General features: G+C 35.9%; 1 protein-coding gene across 2 annotated transcripts in view; it reads left to right on the forward strand.

Moving 5' to 3' along the window:
• The window catches only part of PSPC1 (paraspeckle component 1), a 65,326-nt gene that overhangs the window by 2,974 nt on the left and 43,648 nt on the right, over positions 1–18,704 (forward strand). For both annotated transcript variants that reach the window (XR_014881101.1, XM_085216228.1), the window contains exons 3-6: positions 1,823–1,918; positions 3,595–3,791; positions 7,722–7,806; positions 9,285–9,393. Coding sequence is in view for 1 of the 2 variants with exons in the window: in XM_085216228.1 (XP_085072354.1) it covers positions 1,823–1,918; positions 3,595–3,791; positions 7,722–7,806; positions 9,285–9,393 (487 nt within the window). In the remaining variant the exon portion in view is untranslated. The remainder of the gene's footprint in view (positions 1–1,822; positions 1,919–3,594; positions 3,792–7,721; positions 7,807–9,284; positions 9,394–18,704) is intronic.

The raw sequence follows: 18,704 nt of genomic DNA on the forward strand, positions 1-18,704 counted from the left end.
CTGTGCTTTTTCGTACCGTAGGTAAGGACAGCTTCCAGTATTTTCGTTAAGGCTGAGTGAAATGGTAGATGTTCAGGAATTGTATTTGTTTCTTCTCTTCTCTTTTTTTACCCCCTATAATTTGGGAAAATAAGGCTGCAGTTTCACAGTGTCAAGGCTTGCCGCCATAGTGTTGGGAAGTTGCAGTTCTGATTCAGGCTGCTTTTACCTTGAGAACAGTTTGATACTTCCAGTAGCCACCTGTGCTTACTGAAACAAAGGAAAGGTATGTGGCTGCTTTTGTTACATTGATTTTTGGCTGTTTCAGAAGGTGAAGGTGCTTGCTCACCTGGGTATTAAGAGCACCAGGTCCAGCTGAGCATAAGGCAGGAAAATGCGTTGCTGTAATGAGATGGCAGGTGGAAAAAGGATTTGGAACTCCTCTTGCTGATAATAATATCGTAAATCGTATTTGTGACTAGACTGAATCCTCATTATCTGACCTGGTGGATACGTAGTAAATTCAGTCTAAGTCTCTGCTATTATCAGTAGGCACTGGCAATTTGTTCTTACTTGTTGTGGATTTTCTTGGCATTAGTGTTTGAGTGGAGGCATGGTGAGCCAAACCAGGCAACTAGTCTAGTTCAGTGAATGCTATATTGTTACATGAGTACTATTCTTGGCATGAGAGATGTGGTAGGGGAAAAAAAAAAGAATATCCTTCCTCATATCCAGCTTGTTTTAGTAGCTGCTGGCTAGCTTTGTTTGGTGGAAGTGGTCTTCTAACTATGACTTAGCGAATAAAAAGCACCTGATCTTTGTCTTTCAGCTGCCCACTAGGAAACATCAGACACCTAAGCTAACATAATTAATATGAATCTCCTGCTATGATAGTTTTTGTGTTGTGATGGTTTTTGTTTTGCTTCAAAATTAGAAACTTGATATTTTAGGGGAGATCTCTCTGAATAGAAAGGAAAAATTCTAGGAGAAATACTTGCAGTGTTGTGCACTATGATTCCAGGCTGGTTTTTCCCCCCCCTTCCCACTCTGCCTTGATGCCTAAAGATTTTTTCTAGCTGTCCATGTTCTTAAAATATATAAACGTTTTGTTTTCTATGATCTGCAAAGTTTAAAAAAAAAAAAAAAAGTGGAACAAAATCCAAAGTGCTGGTGTTTTGACAGTAGGAGCTTTGTAGCTCTTAAAATGTTAAGGTATTGTTTAGATGCTCCCAAAACTGGTACAGTTCTTATATACAATTAAAGATTTTATTGTTATCCATCGTTAGCTAATACTTGACTCCGATTTCTTCAAATACTGCAAACTCCAAGAATGCACTCTACATTATGTAGAAGTTATTCTAGAACTATCCTTGAAAAATCATTGCAAAAATATCAAGCTGTCTTTAATTGTAGAGTAACTATAATTAGAATCTGCTCATATTCTGTGGAAATATGAGCAGAGTGAATATTGCTACCTTTTGGCTTTGTTTGGTGCTGTACTGTTACAATGATGGTTCCCACACTGTCTAAATAATTTGTAACATTTTTGAGATTTTTTTCAGCTTCAAATATTTCTATACTTCACAGCAGTCAAAACTATGTGAGGTTGTATTTTTTATACAGAATAGCACAGCTGGTTTTGGGTGTAGAACCAATTGTCACTTTCAAAGATGATTTTTTAAATTAGGATTAATTGGAATTTTGTTATTTCAGAAGAATTTGCGAAACAGGACTGTGAGATAATATATATGTTAGTTTCCAAGAGTGCTGCTTCAAACTACCAAAGCAGCTTATTTTACTGTTTCTTTCATTATTCAGTTATTCAATTGAAATTCTCTTCCAGAACACCTCGACCTGTTGTTGTGGAGCCAATGGAGCAATTTGATGATGAGGATGGGCTCCCAGAGAAGCTAATGCAAAAAACACAACAGTACCACAAGTAAGTTCGGATTGACTTTTAACTTTATAAAATCAAGTTACTAAGTAAGTATTTAGTAAGGTAACATTTTTATTTCAGGATGGTGTATGTTTATTTTGTACAGCCATGGGGAAGCCAGATGTTGGGTCAGTTAACTTTTTCCCACAGAAAAACAGTCTGTCATTTCTGTATTCAGAATTGGCATTAGAATAGTTCGGTTGGAAGTGGCCTTCAAAGATCATTGAGTCCACTGCCTGAGCACTTGAGGCTGACCAAAAGTTACAGCATTATCCAACTGCCTCTTGACCACCAACAAGCACAAGGTGTGAACCACCCTCATGGTAAGGAATTTTTTTCCTTGTATCCCATTGGTCATTGGTTACTGGAGAGAAGAGCCTGGTACCTGTGTCTGCACTTCCCTTCCTTTTCTCTAAACTAGAGAAACCATGTGTTCTGTAACCCATAGGATGTACCCTGCAGTCCTGCCAGCTTTATTGCCTGCCTCTGAATGCTTTTTTTTTTTTTTTTTTTGATACCTTTACGTTCTTTTTATACTTTGGAGCCAAGAGCTACACGCAGTATTTAAGGCTGGGCTGCACCAGTGCTAAATACAGTGGGAGAATCACCTCATGGAACTGGCTGGCCATGTTGTGTTTAATGCTCCCCCAAAGGTGGTTTGTCCCTTGGCTGCCAGGGCACACTGCTGGCTGGTGCTGAGCTGTGGTCAACAGCACCCACAGGTCCCTGATGTTGAACCTTAGGATCTTTTAGGCTCCTTCCAACTTAACTATTGTAATGTTACGTTGGTTTTTGTTTAAAGATTAACAAGCAACTTTTTTAGTTTTCCTAATCATTGTAAAATGGAGTCTTGTTGGTTTAGCATTCTGTGATTTTACTGAAGTAGAGATTCCTGGTCTCAGCTGAAATCAGCTGGAGCTTACTCCCAGTCACTGATAGTCTTTTGTGAGCTTTGGGTGTGGTCTGATCCTGCAGAGGTGTGTACACCCACAGAATTTTGTCCTCTGACTAGCACTACCTTCTTTGTAGAGTCAATGGGGTGTAAATCTTGGCAGCTTCTGTGATTTGGATGTAATTTTGAATAAAAAAGAGTCTTTAGCATGAGGTGAAAGAGGGTTTTCCTTACTTCATTAGAGAATATTACTTCTAACATTCAGATCTGATTGCTATTTAGAAATCTTGCTGCTTGAAACTAAAATACTTACTCTGGTAAGCAGGTAAACCTGTAGAGTAATACTTGAAAAAAAAATCATTGTTCTTTACAACATCAGTGTTAGAATGTGAATAAAATGTTGGCTCCTTTAAATATTTAAATATTCTTACTAACAGTCTGAACTGTTTAGTAAGCTTTAATATGCATTTAATTTCTTATATGATGTGGCCACTTTAGATTAACTGGGTTCACCCTTCTAATGTCACAGCTAAATGTTTCATACCATGGTAATTAAATGTTTTTATGTTGATTATATAAATCAAGTAGATATTTATTTGCAAGATTTCTCTGATCAGATTACTTATACATTAACAGCTGAATTAAACTGACCAACTGGCTTGCAACGCAGATCTGACTTTGCATCAGATTACTACATTTGAAGTGATTGTTTGTAAATTCTTTGGCTGTTACAGCTGTTGATCTTAACGTGTCCTTCTGTACGTTTTAACTGCAAAATTTTTATTAGGGAAAGAGAACAGCCTCCACGTTTTGCTCAACCTGGAACATTTGAGTTTGAGTATGCTTCACGTTGGAAGGCTCTTGATGAGATGGAAAAGCAACAGCGTGAACAGGTTGACAGGAACATTAGAGAAGCCAAAGAAAAACTAGAGGCAGAAATGGAAGCAGCTAGACATGAGCATCAGCTAATGTTGATGAGGCAAGGTAAAAAATCAGATAATGTATTAGCGTTAATTCTTTTCTTTTCACAAATTTTCTGTCTGTAGCATATTGAGCTGTATGTTAAATGCAGAGATTTCTGATAGATGCTATTTAATTAAATGTGCTGAACCGAGGCAAAAGAAGTAGTATTTTTCTGTTTGCGTAGTCTTTGAGGGTTTGCAGTAATGGATTAAGAAGTTGAGAAAAGGGAGGTTGCCTAGGTGTATTTTTTCACTTAAGTTTTTGTACTGTAAATAGTTTATATAACAAGAATGAATGGTAGCCTCAAATTCATCTGTAAAATTTTTTGTTGGTGTTGCTTATGGTACTAGATAGGACAAAGCACTGTTTGTGTGTCCTGGGCAGGAAAAAAAAATGTAAAATGATAGCTCATAGTTATAACTGATTGTGCCTCTCCAATACAATCCAAAATAATTTTACTCTTTTTTTTAACATTTGAAACCCAACCGAGAAATCTGTGTGCACGATTATTGTAGGCAACTCAAAATAAGTGACAGTTGCCATTAACCTACGTTATTCTTGAAAGTATAAAATGGTGCATCACTCTTGTTTAACTTTGTGAAGATGTTCCCTTTCTGTAGTTTTGGGGGAAAGTCCTTTAGAAACTGTTTTCAAGCCCTACCCTTGCGAATGGAGCTGAGTTGAGCTTGTATTTCCATGGCAGAGAAAGCAGAAACAGGGCAAGTAGCTGATATTTTCTGCTTGTTAGTCTTTGTCCCAAAAAGCTGATGGCCCATAATTACTGCTGTTTGCATTGCTTTCCAGCTGAGAACTACAGAACACCATTTGATTTCAGTTTTTAAACTTACTAGTTTTGCTGCAACTGAAAGTTATCATTAGGAAGAAGTTCACCTATCGTTTCTCAATGAGCATGCTTGCATTAAGTGAGAAACTGTGTTTATATAAGATCTTGTGCTACAATACAGAGCATAATAAAATAATAAGGAAAAACAACAAATTTTAAATGCCATATAATTGCTGTAGCTCCTTTTATGGATGCTGAAGGAAAAGGTTCTCATTTTGTGGAATATCTATTAAGATCCACTTTTACACAGAAAAAAAAAAAAAGACTATTCCTTCTGCTGAAGAGCCACTGGAATGTTTTCGGTGCCAATATTCCAGTGAAAAAATTGGCTTTTTGTTGCTGTGGGAAGAGGGTTTGTCATTCCTCTTTGATTATAATGGAGCACTTCTCTTTGGTACCAAACAACCTGAAATTTTGTGCAGGTGCTCAGATTTGGGCTTATTGTTATGCAGGAATTTGAATAGCTGAGCTGTAGGCATGTTTCTTGTTTTGTTTTTTTTTTTTTCTCTTACCAACTCTTCAGCTTCATGTATATGAAAATAACCTAATGAGATTGAATGATGTGCTTTTTAAGAAAGATGCAGTGAAACATAAAGCATCAAAACCTGGAATGACTATTTTTGCATAGCTGATGCACAAACCAAACAACTGATTGCAAAGGTTGTTGAAATAGTTGCTCTGAAACACGGAATGTAAAACTATAGCATAGTAGTTAGCAGGAGCTAAAAAGATGAGAGAAGAATGAGTTTCCTACAATCCATCTACTTCAGCAGATAAAGGAAAACAAGTTTTAATGAAGTTGCTTTATCAGAGGTGTTGGGAATTGCACTGGAGCATGCTGGTTGAAGTACCTGAATTTTCATGGCATGGTATTAACACTGAAGATAAAGACTTCATTTTTTTTTTTTTTCCAACATGTGTAATTTTTCACTTTGAAGTGTCATGTTTTGACAGATTGAGTCAGAAGTAATTTGTAAAGCAGAATACGTGTTTCCATGTGTAAGTAAATTGGTATGATATTTCTGATCTACATATTGCTGGTATGCTTTAGAGTTGTGTAAATATTTCCTCATAATGATAGTGAAATAGTTTGACAAAGTACTACAAGATTTGACTAGATTTAATCAGAAACTTCATTCTTCTGCGTGGAAACTGGCCATTTGCTTTCTGTTGTTAGAACCTGAAAAATTAGCAGCTAAAGCAATGAAGCTTTTCGGTCTTGGTATTCGTGCGTGTAGGATTAACTCCTGAGATGAGGGGTTGCTTTCACCTTCAGTCCTTGAATCTGCAGGAAGTTGGATATTGAAACATCTGTCTTTTTTTCTTTAGGCATGAGAAGATGAAGAAGCCAATAGTCATGCTTTCCATCTGTTTCACAGCTATCAGCTTCAGTGCAGGTTTTTTTTCTGTTCAGAGAAGGGACCCGTGTCCAATAAATGTCAGTCCAGAATTAGCAGTATTACAAATCCTCTAATATGAGAGGCTCTGTGCACAGCCCAAACATCTAGATCTTTATTTTTGTCTAGCTAATAAAGCTTTATGTCAAGATTCTGCCATTGTCAGGTGGCACCAAATGTAATTGTTATGCTGAGCTTTTAAGTTCTGACAGTTTCAGGAAGGACAGTAATCAGAAATAGGCCTTGAAAATTTTTAGAAATGTGTGAAATTAGGACTGTAGAACTCAGAGGGGAGAAAGTGATAAATTCATAGCAGTTAGCAGTAGAGAGAAGGTAAAAACTGTTGCAGCGTATTCATGTAAGGAAAAAAGGAATGATAGGTAAGTGGGAAATAAAATGAAGACAGTAGATACCTTTTCCCACAGTGACCAACGCTGAATGCAGAATGGGTTGATTCGTGATCTCATTAATGCTCTGAACAATCTAAATGTTATTTTAAGGAGTCTGGTGGAGTATGGAGTATGAGTATAGCCAAGCCTGCTATAGTATGCACTGTTGTAAGGAAATGGTCCTGTGACTTTTTGATTTGAATGAATCTTTGCTTTAATCATTAGTCCATTCAAATACATTGACTTTGCAAAGATGGTAAAAGCAGGCCTGCAAAACTTGTTTGAGAGAAGACTTACATTGTCTGTAAGGCTGTTATCTGGCAAATTTATTAAATATATGGTAAAATTCTGGTGATCTTTGTTAAAAGAAAACAAATGCATGATATTTTGGTAAATGTAGCAGTGTAAAAGTTTATAATAATATGTGCTGCTGCAAGCTGGAGTTTTTTGCAGAGTAAATAAAATGATTTAATTGATGTGGTGAAGAAATGCGTGTAAAAATGTGTGGAGTAGTTGAACTCAAGCATAGAACACATCTAATAGGTGCCATGGTGGAGTTTTCCTCGTGGTGTCTGTAAATAACAGGGCCAATGTGTTACGAAGATGGAATATGCAAACAGCTGCTTTTATTGTGACAAGAGGTGGAATTAATATTCACTGAAGAATGCATGAGTTTCCAGGCAGAAATCAGTAATCTGACTGGGCAGTATCAAATAGAGCTAAAGTAGTTGTTATTACTTCTGGCTTGCTCTTTAAGGAAGAACGTGGCTATTCTTTCTGGTAGTCTTAACAGTTATAGTTATTTCTAAGTGACTCTAAGACCAGTCATGATTAATCTCTCTAGAGGTTCAGATCACGTGCACCTCAAGTTCATTTCACTTGTTTCTGGTGTGTTGTGCAATTGTCTGCAATAGATGATGGAGAATATGAGTTGCACTAGTTGCCTTGCTAAAGGGACGTCAGCAGTATGCAGCACTGGGAGAAAATGGATACCTTGCCAAAGCTGCAAAACCAGGGCATGATTAAAGTGATTGAGATTTTTTTTTTAAGCTCCCCTTCTCCTTGTTTGAGGGCTTCAAATTTCTGTGTCCATCACCTTCTTTGGAGGGCATAGCCAGCGTAGTGCCTTAGCGTGTGAGCCTTGGGTCCTTGTGGTTTTTCATTGGCTGAATGGGAAGGAGCTGGTTAGACGTATTGAGAAATTGCTTTAATTTTAAAATTGATTATTGTTAGAATGGTAATCTGATAGTGATTTTTTTGTTGTTGTTACCATGTTGTTAATTGAGAGCTTTTACCTTCATTATGTTTTGAATCCTGGTAGATCTCATGCGGCGTCAGGAAGAATTGAGACGTTTGGAAGAACTTCGGAATCAAGAACTTCAGAAACGCAAGCAGATACAATTGAGGTATTTTTGTCTTGTACTGCGTGAAGTTGTGGCGGTAATTTAAAGCATGCATCTGCTGTCAGCCTGCACAGATTTAGATACTTTGATGTGCAGAGCTTCTAATGCAAAATATGAACATCTACCATTTAAAAACTGTTTTTCAACAGCATAACATGAAACGTTTCTGATAACATTCTTGCAGAGAAAAATGGTCACTTATGCTAATATAAATAGTAGTTGCAAGTATTTCTAGTATTTTTTCATTTATTTCAGCTCAGTTGTTTTGTAAATATCTGAGTTTTCTAACAAGCTTAGAAATGCCTTAATGTGAATGTTTCATATGATTTATGTTTCAACGTGATGGAAGCATAGTTGTAATGGAGCTGTAGTAGAGCACACTTGGAAGATTGGGGGATATTCATCTACTGCATGTAGAAGTGTAGCATTGTGGATTTATAATCAAGAGTTTTGGGAGTGTTTTCTCGTCTTCCTGTAGCGCTTTGTGGCACTTTGTTTTCTGATGTATTGCTTATCTCTTTAAGAGCTGATTCTTATGAATACAAGGGCTGCTCAGAAAGTAATTCCTCCTATCTTGTGATGTTGGCCCTTGATGTCTGAGGCAGATGTTGCTGATAAAGCAGTAGAGGTCGAACCTTTGCACCAATATTCTGTACCATTTTGTGGCCGTGTGACAGTTGGAGCAGAGGGGTTGTCTGACAAAATGATGACTGACATGGAAGTGTGTATGAAGCAGAATTGTCATTGAATAACTCTGTACGGAAAAAATGGTGCCCAGGGACATTCCTTGATGCCTGCTGGATGTTTTTGCGGAACCAAATAATGGATGTGAGCACAGTGAGGTGCTGGGTGATGCATTTCGGCAGTGGTGACAGTGGGTCACTTCTTCTGGTACAGATTTTTACACGTGTCGTGCAGGCTTTTGTTTATCACTGATAAAAATGCAGAGCTGATGGTGGTGACTGTTGAAGAGTAGTGTTTTGTAGCTGAAGATTTTCTCTATCAAGTGGTGTTATTCTGCTTTTTGTATCAGTTGTGGTTTCTGTGGAAGTAAATAGGAGGCATTGCTTTTGAAGCAGTATACATACTACTTGTATTAAATATCTCAAGAAACGGAGAGGATACAAAAGAACAATATACTGAGTAGAGTTAGCAGTTCGGCTGTAGGCAGTGTTGAAATATTGTAATCCATAGCGTTGTTGTTTTTTTTTTTTTAAAGCTTTTGAACCTGCTTACTTGTTTGTACAGATTAACTTTAGTCAGAAGAACAAGAATATTAGTATTGTGGATACCGGTATACTTGTTAAACAAAAACACTTTGGTAATGTTCAAGCCTATCAGGTTGAGTAGATTAGTGCATTACACTGCATTAAAAGCTAGTAGGTAGATACTCTATATGCTTGATGTTAGCTCCTGAGACTGGTTATGAGCCTGAACAGATCATGAGTCTTGATTTATGCAATTTTTGAAAAATATCCTAGACATGAAGAAGAACATAGACGACGTGAAGAGGAGATGCTACGCCAGAGGGAACAGGAGGAATTGAGGCGGCAGCAGGAGGGAGGATTTAAGCCAAATTTCATGGACAATGTAAGTAGAACTTTGACTAAAGTTGAAATGGTAAATATTTTACTGTAGTTTTTAGGGTTTTTTAATACTTTGTCTTATTGAACTGCCATCTCGTGTACTGTTTTTCCTTCAGAACTCCGTTATTCTCATGAATGGAGTTACACAAATTAGTAGTGCAATTGTTTTGAACTATGACATCACTATCTTGTAGGAAAACAAGTAAGTCAACATTTCAGCTAATTGAAGGTGTTCAGATTATCATTTTCCTTTTTTATTCAGGAAATTAATTTTTCCAAGAAAATCATTTGGTTTTTTTAAGTGGAAGGTTAGAGACTGGATACTGTGGGCATGAGGAGGTGCCTTAGTTGGGTTGAAAATTTTAATTTTTAAATGATTCATACTGCAAAGCTTGTTGTTTGCTTATTATGTGTTATGCTTAATTTATTAATAATAATATACTTTAGAAACAGGCGGTGGAGCTTCACGTGAAGCCTAAAATCCCTTTCTTTAAGACCCTACTGTTAGACTAGATGAGGAAAATCTCCAGATCTGTACTGAAGATGACCAAAATGTTCAAAGGAAGGAAAAAATCTGTGCCACAGTTTCTACATTAAATAACGTAGCAGTAATGTATTTAGGTCTGTTCTGCCTTTGAAGTCTCGTCCTGAGGGAACAGCAAAATGGGGATATCAGAGGGATCAGCTTCTAAATTTTCAGGATGATCTCTTTTGGTTATGGGTATGGTTTCTACCAACCAGAGCAGTGAAGTGAGCACAAAGCAGTTTTAATTTTATGTAGTAAGGATACCTCATACTGCTAAAACAGGCTTTAGTGGGGAAGCAGTGAGTGATGCACGTAGTGATCCTCTGAGCAGGTTCAACTTGATGTATAAAATGGAAACAAATTGCTGGTTTCTCAGCTGCTTTCTGATTTGTGCTTTGTGGGAGTAATGTTTATTTTACATGCTATACAATACCTCTGCCTGTAGAACTCTGAAGGGTATACTGAATATGTTCTGAGATCTCCCAAGAGAAGATAGAACAGGAATCTTTTATTTTTTCCAGTTGGACTTAGGATTCTTAGTAAAGATAGAGAGGAAGCAAAATAGTTCCTTTGTGATGTTAACAACTGTTGTCAGTTGATTTTGCTGATTGTGTTTGAGAAACTCGCAGCTGGAAATAGTTGGTAATTTATTTCCCTGCGTGCTCTCACTGTAAGGAAAACTGTGTTCAGGGATACATTTTTGGGGGGATGACGATCTAGAACTGAAAACTTAAAATATCCTTTAATGCATTCCTGTTATTAAAGTGGTAAGTCATATTTTGCAAAAAGGACGTAACAATCATCTGATGTAATCTAGAAGTAATACTGAAGTGATTCTGACTTCTCTAGAGCCAAGTATGTAATTTCATTTCATGTTAATGTCATAACATCTTTTGGGGGCAGTCTGACTTTGTGATTGTGCAAGTTATGTGTCAAAATAATCCTGTGACTGAGCTACAAGATCCCAGTTGCTCACTGCTGAGCGCTGCAGGAAGGGATGGCAGCAGCTTCCTTCAGTTCCTTTTGCTGTTGGGTTGTAGTGTTTTCCCTGCAGCTCAAGGTTGAGGGAGTGCTGGATAATGCTGGCCACAGCAGCCTCTATTGAATTGCTTCTTGCAGCTCTTTGAGATAAGGTTACTTAGTTTGTGAGCTTGAATTGCTTGCCATCCTCATACTGTTCTGCATATTTAAATTTGGAAGTCTGTGTGTTTAGAAGCTCTTCAGATTGTGTGCTGGACATAAGAAAAAGTCATAGCATAAGGAAGAAAAGAATAGTTCAGGTGGAAAGCACTTCAATCACTGTAATTTATGTGATTTTATACAATCAAACTTTGGGGGAAAAAGGGGTGGAAGAATGTTCTAGAGTGTGTGTAGCTCTCCTACTGAGTTTCATTTGTGGGGATTTTATTTATATATTTATATCTGGAATAACGTATGGTGTGAGAATATGTAGATGTAGTTGTGCAGTGAGAAGCCTGCCAATAGAGATACAGGTCGACTGAAGGACTATGAAGCATAGCCATCTTCTTTTTTTTATATCATGTGAACTTGAAGTGACGTATACAATAAGTTTTCCAACGTTTTGAGGAATATTATAGTTATGTGATGACTTCTTTGATTCCAGTTTTAATTCTTCCTCTTTAAGGGTTAAAGAGCATAAGGAGTGATGTATTGTTTATTTACTTTAACATGTTTCTAATAAGGGCAGCTATGAAACTAAGCATGACCTATCATTCTACAAGCATTTGTTACAACATGTCTTTAGATCTGTGTTGAGGTTGTGATGTATGAATGGAGGTTTGAAAAAGCCTTTGCATTTTGGAGCCAATAAGAATTATAAATCTTATCTGGAGATTGCAAAATGATGCATCTTTTATTCTATTTAATAGAATTTCTTATACAGCTGAAGTTTTCTTGATTTATTCTTAATTAGTTTTACTATAAAAAGACTCCATGTGGTAGTTTCATCTAGTCCTAGATTACCATTGTGCATATGTTGAAAAAAGTTAATTTCAGTTTTGAGAGTATAAAAGTTGCTTCTTTTCTACCACAACATCTTATGGTAGTGGGGTGTAGTTTTTAATCGTATCCGGTCTTGATAAGCTCTTTTGGCTTAAATTATGTAACACATTGAAGTTTTCTGCCTACCATGTATTTAGAAGGCAACTGATAATTTTCTAATGCTTGTTTTTGTTTCTTAAAAGCTTTGAAAAGTAAGCTTCCTTCACTTATATCCTATTCCTTATTACTGTTCAGTATAAAAGGAGGACATAAATGGTAAGTGCGATGGCAACCGGAGTTGGAACTTGTCATATAAGGTTGCTGTATCAGGCTTTCCTGTTTAAAGCTTCTTTCTGTGTCTTTATCCTAACTTGTTAAACTTTTATTTTTCAGTATGACCTCTTTTAAAAAAAATTATTATAATGGAACTTCATGCAATTAGAAGTTGTTTGTTTAGTTACAGTTGATAAATGTTTTCTGTATGAGCGTTGTCATTGCTGTAGCATTCATGGTGATGTTGTATGTATATAAAAAAATCTGATTGCATTGACTGCTAATCCAGTGGGCTTCCTAGTGATGTCCAGACAGTTTATCAAGTTAGATGTGCAATCTATAGTAGGTAAGCTATTATTTACATTTCCATATCATGTAGAATTTTCTACCTTGCTACATAAAGGTTGTTTAGTTGAAATCTGCTATTATACCTGAACATGTTTATGCATTCTAATAAATGATATGGTATCTTAATCAGGAAACTTTTTCCTATAATTTTTATTTTGCATATGTCTTTTCTCCTGAAAGGAGAGCTTGGAGATAGTGATTATAAATAAACAGTGTTTTTCAGCAGCACAAATATATTTTAAATTAAAAGTATTTATTCTAACTGCTTTTAATATATTATTTGCTGTGCAGTGGTTAGTACCCAATTGTGAATGGCTTATGCAGATACATTTATTCTGAATCGGTCTTTTTGCTAAATAATTCTTAAATAATTGCTAGGGAATTTTTTTTTAACTGCTGTCACTGATGTAGAAGAGTGAAAAGAGAATAATTTATGTCTTGTGTATTGAAATAGTTTTCAAGTGTTTACAAAAGAGCTCCAGATTTGTGGCAATACTATTCTTCTTTTTTGTGGAACGCACATTTATTTCCAAAATAACATTATGGAAGGTGGATGTTGTACTCAATGAAGCAGTAGCTACAGTACTGTCCTTCAGCAGAGTTTACAGCTCTTCTTACTGATGGTTTAAAGATAGAATTGAGATTTTTAGATCTCTCTCTTCTCTTTTTTTCCCATTCCTGCATGGGGACCTTCCCCCTTTTCAAGTGTAACTTCACAAATAAGGAATTGTGTTTTGACAATTAATCACTTTCAACTTCTGAAAGCTTACTGCTCCTTTTGTGGGAGACTTTTTATTCATACTTAATTTTTTACACTTCTTATTTTTGTGAATTAACTCTAAGTTTCCTTTCCTTTTATTTTCTTAGACAAAAGCTCCACTGTTGAGTATGTAGCATTAATAGCAGAATGAAGTGGCAGGCACTGGAGCAGTGGAGGTTGCTTCAACAGCACAGATATAGTGGATTTGAAAGCTGTAACACAGAGGAGAGTGTGAAGGTTAAAAAAAAAAAAAACAAAAAAAACAAACCATCAGAAAAGAACACGTCAGAACAACAGCAAAGTTTGTAGTTTGAGGAAATGCCAGAAAGTTGGTTAATGTAATTTGATATCTTTGTCCTAAGAACTGTCTCCCTTTAGAGCAGTTACAAATGAAGTTTCCTCCTCACTCCTATCAACTATTTCAAGCCTGCTGTGGTATGTCTGAGGAGTGGCTCGTTTCTACATTCCCGTACAACTTCAGTAGTAGATTTCTTTGAGAGAAGAATGTTAATTGGATTTTCCTACATCTCTGTAATTCAGCAGTCTATTTTTGGACATGTAGACTATTCAGTGGACAAAACCGAATAGATTTTGTTCCACCTTCTAATCCATTACCAAAGCACCAGTTAGACAAGAAGTTTGCATTCACACTGTACGCAGAATTCTTTCTTACCTCATTCAGGAGAAAACTAAGTTAAGGCAGTTTTCCAGTGATAAATTCATCAGTAAAAATTTCCAGAGATACATTTTATTCCATAAATTGCTTTGGTATTTTGGAGGTTTAATTGGCATTAATTCTGTGACCACTTTAGCATGATTCATAATTGACTTTCTAAATTGATGTGCATCAAGGAGGTGATTTTTCAGTAATGGAGCAAATTATCATTGGAATGTTAGATTTTATTAGTAATTTCATATTTCAGTATGTGCAAACTATTAATATTTTAGATAATGTATCCTTTTTCCCCATGTTAAGCTTTATTACGAGTATCTAACATTGTAAAATTTGGATCTTCTACTCAGGTGCAGTAATGCTTGCACTGAATGCTTAGAACATACTAATATTTACCTCCTGTAAACTTGTAGGGAGAACAAGTGACCATTCTGAAGTCATTCTTGTTCATTAATGTGCTATATCAAATATGCATAGATCTCCAATACAAATTTACTTGTAGGCATTCCTGAGCTTGTTCTCATCTACAGTTATCTATACAGATTTTTGTCCCTATTTTTTTTTTTTTAGGTTGTTTCTGTTTATGAATTAAGTTTCAGTAAGAACTGATGGAGCAGGAAACTTAAAAGAACATTTTTCTGAAGATGTTTCTTGTAGTATGGCAAACGGCCATCAGCCTTGGTCAGTCATAGTTTTTCACGAGGCCTTAGAGGAAGCAGATGCTCTTTTTGTTGAATTATTAATGGAAAGAGTTCAGCTGCCATCTAGTGCTTGTTTATAAAATACTCGACCATCTTGCTTAGTTTCTCCTTGTTTAATGGATTTTGCAGGTGCAATTTAAAAAGCTCCATTAGAAAGCAAATATGAGGACTATAGTCCATGTATTTAATGTAGCTTATGAAACTTATTACTGCTCACAGGTTTTCATAAAGCTGCCTAACAGAGTTCCACAAATACTGTTAACTATCTAACAAAGCTCCACAAATACTGAGTTTCCTTGAGTTTTCTGTCTTCTGACATACAAGAACGAGGCTTTTGTAGAGTAGAAAAAAATCTCATATTAATGTAATTGTTTTTTTAAATGCTGTACATATTTAAGAAACTAAAATTAACATTTGCTTTAATCATTTTCATTTTCTTTTCCTCAGCTACTGGACTTAAGTTTAACTTGGAGTTTGTACATGTATTTATCCAGACTAAGAAGAGATAACAATCAGTTTCAATTGTCTACTCAGTACCTATTTTGGACTTATCCACTTGTGTGAATCCTGAGATCCTACTTGAGTTGAAACTTGCAGCCAAAATAAGTTCCTGTACTTAGCTAAGTTTGTCTTTATTCAAAGGGTCTGCACTGAAGGAAGAACAAAACACCTAAAGAGTGATAAGTGAGTCCATAGAATTCTAGAGGAACTGCTGGATGTGAGGAGACCTTATTTACACTCCTGGTTTCTCTCTCTTGGGATGCAGTGCCTTTTGCTTTTTTCTTAGTACGAGCAATAAGACCTGACCTTCTGCTTAGCCTCTGTTTTGCTTCAGTGGCTGGCAGAATGGAAGACTTTGACAGTGATAACACAGTGCACTGCAACCTAGAAAGGAGCTTTTTCAGTGAGGTTACCTCGCCATTCATATCAAGCTGAATACTGCTTAATATTTTAAAATACATTTTTTTAATGAGCCTTAGACAATTGCTGCAGTGTAGGCATCAAGCAGATTTGCTTCATTAATTAATGCTTGTTCTGGATGACTAATTCTTCTGTGAACAATACGAAATACAAATAATATTTTTATTTTCTGTCATATTTTTCTTAAGGTTCCACTACATCTTTCCAGAGATCTGCTGGTATTGTTAGATACATTGATGTTTTTAATTACTGTTTTGTTTTTTTTTTTTTTTTTTTTGAAAACACGAGACATGTACATCTTCAACTGGCGAGTTTAATTAATTTTTTGATTAATAGAAACTCAGGTAGTTTTAAAGGGATCAATTATTTTGTTTAAGATTTCTCATTAAAGAAGTTTTTTCTCAAACATGATTTCTGCAGCAGCTCCTGACTTGTTAACTTAGCTTTACTGTTGAGTAAGATGGAAGAATATTTGTATTAATTTTGTTGTGTACAAGGCAGGAAGTACACTGCTTTTCCTAATGGTGCTGAAAGCAGTTCTCTTGATAGTTACACTTGTGGCAGGTTAGCTCTTGTCACTTCTAAATATATTCTTACACAGGATCTGGCAAGGATAGTCTAAGGTCAAAATTATGTTAGTGGTTCTCTTCTGTATATGTGTTAGAGCTTTTGTGGTCTTTTTTTCACTTGGTTTCACTTGGTGTGTTTTCCCCCTCACACCTGTGTTCCGAATTACTAAGCATCTATTTATCCTCATGGAAACTTGTATATTCTATAAAAAAGTTAACTGTTTTCTTCTTTGTTCCTGTTACATTGGGATTCCCATTGTCTCTAACATGATTTTCAACTCTGTGTTCTGTATTGCATACAAACATAATAGTTGTTTAAATATCTGTTGATGAAGGCAGACGCTATAACTCAAGAGTTACTGTATATGTACTTGAGTCAGGAGACATAACTACAAAACAGTGTTTTTTTAATCCATTCGGATTTGTTCAAACGATCAGTTCCTTAAAGTTCTTTTGAAAATTCTAGAGTTGTTTGGTTCAATGTATATTGAGTTCTTTATTCAGAACTCTGTTTAATCAAATGACTAGTGTACCTCATCTTCCTCCTATTTCACAGTAAATGGCTTCCAGGTTGTATTAAAATGTTCACTGGGAAGCTTTGCAGAGATATGGAGCTTGATATCGTGCCAGGACGCTTTTTTTTGTTTGTTTTGGATGCATTAAGTGCCGTGTTTGGACTGGCCAGAACTTCCTTGTTGAACTCAAATACTGAACGATCCTGCCTGTTAAGAACACTTACCATTTCTAAAAGAAGTACATGTGTTTATTGAAAGTTTTTCATATGATATTGAGGAGAACACACTTTGGTCCTGGTTTAAAACTTCTGCTTTCAGCTAATGTTTTGTAAATGCTTGTGCATAGTAATCACCTGATGCCTCTGAACAGCTACTGAATGGCATCAGCAATTGGACTTTTAGTTACAGTTCAGTCAATAAATACCATATTTACTAAGGGGAGAAAAAATAGTAATACAGAACTCAAAAAAGAATCTTTCTCGGTAAGATCACTGTGGCTGTAACTAGTGTTGCTGTAAGAGTTACTTCAAGGTGATTTTGCAGTGTTAAATTTGACATTCAAATTTAAAAAGTTATGTATTTACATAAATACATACTTCATGATACGGCTATATTCTTTGCTGGTTAATTTGTCTTCTAAGTAATTATTGACCACTTTCACTTAATCTCATAATTGATCTTGTAATTCTTGAGAATTGTAATTTTGAGACATTCAAAAACATTTTGAGACATTCACTGTGATAATTTGTGTAGGTTTGTTAGATGTTCAATAACAACTGAAATGTAGCATTGTCTTAGAACACAATTTTCAGTTAAATGTTTAGTTTATTTCCACATGATGCTGCAGTTAATCTGGACTGGCTACTGGTTAGACAGCCCTTTAACTCTCCACCTGTCAGGGTGAATTGTGGAGTACTTAAGTGGAACTTGCTCTGTGAAATTAAGGTTTGTTTCCTATTTTCATGGTGTGTCCTAATAATCTATTTTGATATTTACCTACTCCCATGCAATTTCTTTAGTTAAAATAATTTTATGTATGGTTGGCCTTATATCTTTATCTAATATGCCCTGACTATATTGTGAAGTAAAGTGGTCTAGAATTAGGTGTGGAGGTTGGCAGCCCTGCCTGTGGCTCAATGGTTGGAGCTTGATGATCCTTGAGGTCCCTTCCAACCCATTCTATGACTATGTGATTACACATAGCATTTGTGAAGTGGGGCATGTGGTAAATATTACTTTATGTTTTACAGGTAAGTGAGCAAGTAAGTGCCTTCAATTGATTATAAATGAAAAAAAAAAAGATAATGTTCAGAAGTTGAAATGTATTTCTTGTATTCATTTCATTATCATTTAAAAAATGAAGATACTAGAAATAGAAGTGTATTTAGATACCAGTTCAATGGATCCAAAGTGGTTCATAACTCCTCTGGATCCGAGTTAATTGGCTGAATGTTGTACTGAGGAAGTTACAATCAAGAGTTAATATATGGATATATGCCTTTTGCTTGGAGGATTTCCAGAGCTGTAGGTGGTTACATTCTTTATGCACGTTTGTCTTATGAAAACTATTTCTGAATTTTACACTTAATTATTGGAGAAGCACAAGTTTACCTTCCTTGTGAATGTTAATTGTTAGATCAAGGACAAGTTCTGACAGAACACTTCTGTTCCTGTTTGCTCTTAAATTGCTCCCAGTGATGGTATCTGAAAAAAATCTGTATTGCAGTTATGCCTCCTGTGCTTTATCTGTATAACCACAGACTGTAAAGGGGCTTGGTAAGCTTTTCCTTTAGTAGAATACATGGAGGTGATGGTGATTGACTGAAGCACGTAATTAAGTGCATTGTATTCCTAGTCATTCTGGATTATATGTTGTTTGTTTGGTGACATGTTTTGCCATTTGTTTATATCATTTTGTCTGCTGAATAACATTTTCTGCAGGTTTTGAAAAAGTGAGGAACTACAGTTAACATGCCTTTTTTTTCTGTGTTGTTGCATATGCTGTGCTTTGTTGTATAACAAATGGTG

This window comes from Meleagris gallopavo, chromosome 1 (genome assembly GCF_905368555.1).
Source record: "Meleagris gallopavo chromosome 1, MGAL_WU_HG_1.1, whole genome shotgun sequence".
Taxonomy (NCBI): domain Eukaryota; kingdom Metazoa; phylum Chordata; class Aves; order Galliformes; family Phasianidae; genus Meleagris; species Meleagris gallopavo.